Source organism: Pagrus major, chromosome 20, assembly GCF_040436345.1.
Source record: "Pagrus major chromosome 20, Pma_NU_1.0".
Classification (NCBI taxonomy): domain Eukaryota; kingdom Metazoa; phylum Chordata; class Actinopteri; order Spariformes; family Sparidae; genus Pagrus; species Pagrus major.
In genome coordinates, this window is record NC_133234.1 from 13,980,446 (window position 1) to 13,984,649 (window position 4,204).

Below are 4,204 nucleotides of genomic sequence, written 5' to 3' on the forward strand. Positions count from 1 at the left end.
GTGATGGTGTGTTGCTGCTGGCTTCTGAAAATGAAGACAAATCTGATCAAGGAGCAGAACAAGCTGGAGAGTTGTCAGACGACAAAAGAGATTTCAAGGGAGACCCAAGCTGCACTTCAGTGCATGTCGAATCACGAATGGCCGACAACAAAAGAGGCATTGAGTCTGAGGATGAGCTAATTCTTGTTGGACAAGAGCATGCAATCACTCATATAAGTGAAAGTGATGAGGAAGAGGACGAGAGAACATTGGATGAGAGGGAGCAGGATGCTGTAATTGAGAAAGAAGATGTGAATGAGGTTGCAAGCAACCTGACAATAGAGGACGACAGCATGAAAACAGTTACAGAAGATGGTCAAGAAGAAGACATTTCAACCGGACATGTTACATGCAGCGAAGAATTCGTGCAGAATGCTAAAACAGAGCTGATCACAGCTGAATTCACAGATGGAGAGCATGAGGACGTGGCCATGGACACAGAAGTGCAAACCAAAACAAGAGAGACAGATGCTGTTGAAATAGAAAGCCAAGGCGAGGTGAGCGATGGAAGTACTGATACAGACATTCCCGTAGATGAGAAATGTTTTGATAAAGATCAAGCAGAGGAGGAGAGGCACTCCAGTGAAGTCGGCAACAAAGATAGTTGCCTAGAAGTAGTGTGTACAACCACCTCGGTTACAGTAAACCCCCAAGGCGAGACTGGACAGGAAATTAGTGGAGAGTTTAAAAATATTCCTCCAGGAATATGTGAAGGCCGGCTTGTTGTGTCGCAGGAGCTAAATTCTCCCACATGTGAGGAAGCAAAAGAGGGAGTTCCTGAATACAACAATGAGCCAGGGCCAGATGAAAATGCAACACAATGGTTCCTGGAATTAGAAGAGTGCGAGGAAATCCAGACCTTGCAATTACCAGAAGAGGTGGAGAGCAAAGAGCCGGAGAGCCTTGAAAACAGTGGCTCTAGCACCGGAGCTGACTATTTACTGGTGAGGGAGCGTATGGAAGAGGAACAAGAAAGCCCAGAAGAGATAAGAAACAGCTTAGATTCGGTTGTGGAGGAGCACGCTGATGCTGGATTGCATCAAGAAGCAGAAACCATACTTATTGAACCAGTAATTCAGGAATCAGGCGTTTTATTTGAGGAAGAGGAAGGAACATTATCGGCTGACTCAATGAAGACAGGGATCGAACAATCGGAAAAAGAATTCGAGTCAGATGTTGGCTCAACAGATGAGACTGATAAGACCGCAAAAGAGCTGCAGGATGGGACTGAAGAGCTTTTGGTTGAGATAGATGAGGGATTATGTGATTTCAAAGAAACTGATGCTGCGGAAGATGACTGTGAGATGACAGGAGCTGCAGCAGAAGCAACTTTCCTTGAGGCTGAAGTGCAGAAAATGGCAGAGATGAGCTTCTTTCAGGAGTCGGTAGATGCTGTAAACTCGGAGCAAAACAGCTACAGGACACAGAGTTTTCTAGAAGACTTTACAGAATCTGGATTCCTGAAACAGTCGATCGAGACTGAACCTAGATTACTTGAAAAGAGTGCTGTACAAATGCAAGATGCAGGGAGAGATTTGGAGGACACGGGTTATGGGGTTGAGGAGGAGGTTGCACAAGATGAAGTGCAGAACGAGAATGAGATGGAAACGGGAAAGACTTTGATCGCAGAATCTGAGTCACTGGAGACACAAAATGAGCTATCAGACGAAGCACTTGAGATAAGCAACGAGAAGACTGAAGCAGCGGAAGAATCACTGACAAGTGAGTCCAAACCAGAAGATCTGACCTTGATATCAGCAGAAGAAATGTCAAAGCATGTGACAGAATCTGAAGGGAGTTACGCTGAAGACAGACGTCAAGATGTGATTGACGAAGAAATCCTTGACTTATGGATACAGACAGCGTTGTCAGAGGACACTGATGGCATCAAACAAGAAGAAGTGCCTGAACCCGGACAACAAATTGACACAGATACAGAGCAAACAAATGAGGAGCAACATGAAATCTTATCCGTGCAGAGAGATGAGGATAAAGAGCAGCTTGTGGAGTCGAATTCAGAGGAATCTGAGCTAGTGAGTGACACAGAAAAGTCTTCGTCGACAGCAGAGTCTGGATTTTCAGATCAGTCTCTCTGTGAATCAGTCACACAGAGCAGTGAAACTCAGTTACAGAATTCAACCAGCATTGGATCGTTTCAAGGAATAGGTGACATGTTGGCTAACATGTCAGAATCAGCAGACATCTCCGAACTGTCAACACAACAACCAGGGTTAGGGTTAGGTCAGGAAACGGCTGAAAAAGGGGAATCGTTTCTGAAACAGGAGGAAACTTCCGCTGAGACAGGAGTTTTATCACCAGAGGCCGGACATCTGAATCAGGGATCGGATGAATCACAAGAAACAGCAGACGAAGAGAATCGATCGCAGAAAGATATTGATGCTGATATAACAGACCCAGCAAGGACAACTGACTGGAAAGACACCGAAGAAGTTGAGTCACTGACAGAAATGAGCGCGCATGTCAAAGTCGAGGAAACAAAAGTCAAAGATGAGCCTCTCGAGATTTCTGACTCTGCAGATGAAGTCGAACACACTGACTCAGGACGATCGAGAAGTGCCTCAGAGGGAAGTGTGTCATCAGAATCACAAGCCGACACCAGCATTGAATCCGAGAAGAAGTTATCGAAGTTTCCCTCAGAGGACAAACTGCCCAGATGTTCAGAAGATAATTCATTACATGAGCTAAACAGGGCTGAGGCGGCACAGCAGCCGACGTCAGACGATCAGATGGAGGTATTGTTTCATGTTTTAACATATTTAACTATAAAAACAACATAATAAATCATAAATAATATCAGACAGTATCGTAGCTTAGAGGTGGTGTTAATTCAGCTGTTTTGGTCATTGCAGGTGGACGCTTATGTGTTGGACTTTGCTGCACAAAGGTCAAGAATTGCTGTTAAAAACCCTCGTGTGAGGCCACCCAAAGATCCCCGCTCCCTGCTACACATGCCCTCAGTGGATCCCACGCCCTCTTCTCGTCTGCCAGTAAAAGTCCCTGCAGGTGTGCCTTTCGGAGGATTGGGCGTTGGAGTGAAACTGCCTGGTAGGTCACTTGCAACACATGGAAAGCCACTACCTTGAGTCTATTAATCAAGTCATTTTTCAGAATCTGTAAATAACGCTGTACGTGTTTTGTGTTTTAGGGTTTGGTGCAGGTTTTCCAGTTTTAAAAAAGACTCCAAGGGTGGTGAGAGATGAAAATAGCCAGGAAACCCTCTCACAGGTACTAATAATAATCTTTGAATGCTACTTTTATCTTATGTTGAGGTTGGTACTTTATTGAAATGTCATAATATCAACAGGAACCTGAGACAAAGCCAGAGGAGAAGAGTGACTCTCCCAAACAAGATGAGGCACAACACAGACCTAAATGGATGCCACCAAGACACCCAGGGTAAAGTCTCTGAGTATTGGCATTAAAGGAAACATATTATGCTCTTTTTCAAGTTCATGATTTTATTTTGGTTTTACAACTAGAATAGGTTTACTGAATTGGCCAAAAAAACATTAGTTTTGTCATACTGTCTCTCCCCCCCCTCCCCCCGAATACCCAGTCTGCTCTGATTGGTGAGCTCACACATGCCTGACCCTGCACCACTAGCAACAACAGAGCAGCTGTGCCAGATCAGTTCTTACATGCAGCCACAAGGCAGTAATCATGTGTGACATGGTGAGATCACGGAATTAAAGGCGGGACTACTGATGAGGCGTTTCAGGAGCAGTGTTTTCTGTGGGAGAGAGGAGCTTCTGTTGGTGCAGAGTTCAACCTTTTTAACTTTTAAGATCTTTTACATGCAAAAGAAAATACTATATATAAAACACTGAAGAAGAGGAACAAACAAAGGGTTATAGGTTTTCTTTTAAAATATTCAGCATGAAAGAGGCATTTTGTGTACAAACATGTTTTGTCATGTCTCTCCCCAGATTTGGAAATCCACTCATGTCTGAGCTGAAGACCAAACTGAAGAAACCCACAAAAGACTGAGAAGAAGATGAAATGTACCGCTTTGTGTGAATATCTGAATATAATATACAAATGGCTTTATTTTTTGTGTATTTATGAAACTGAAATACAGTGATGACATGTTCTTCCTGCAACTACATGTTTGATGTTTTGTAATAAAGCTCAGCTGAAAGAGGAA

General features: G+C 43.8%; 1 protein-coding gene across 1 annotated transcript in view; it reads left to right on the top strand.

Annotated features, from left to right (window-relative positions):
• Nucleotides 1-4,204, top strand: part of LOC141015982 (uncharacterized) — a 17,431-nt gene extending 13,227 nt beyond the window's left edge. Inside the window, 5 exon segments of the mRNA XM_073490208.1 lie at nt 1-2,792; nt 2,910-3,105; nt 3,206-3,285; nt 3,365-3,456; nt 3,987-4,204. The exon segment at nt 1-2,792 is cut by the window's left edge and continues 781 nt beyond it. Coding sequence (XP_073346309.1) covers nt 1-2,792; nt 2,910-3,105; nt 3,206-3,285; nt 3,365-3,456; nt 3,987-4,047 — 3,221 coding nt within the window. The 3' untranslated portion in view covers nt 4,048-4,204.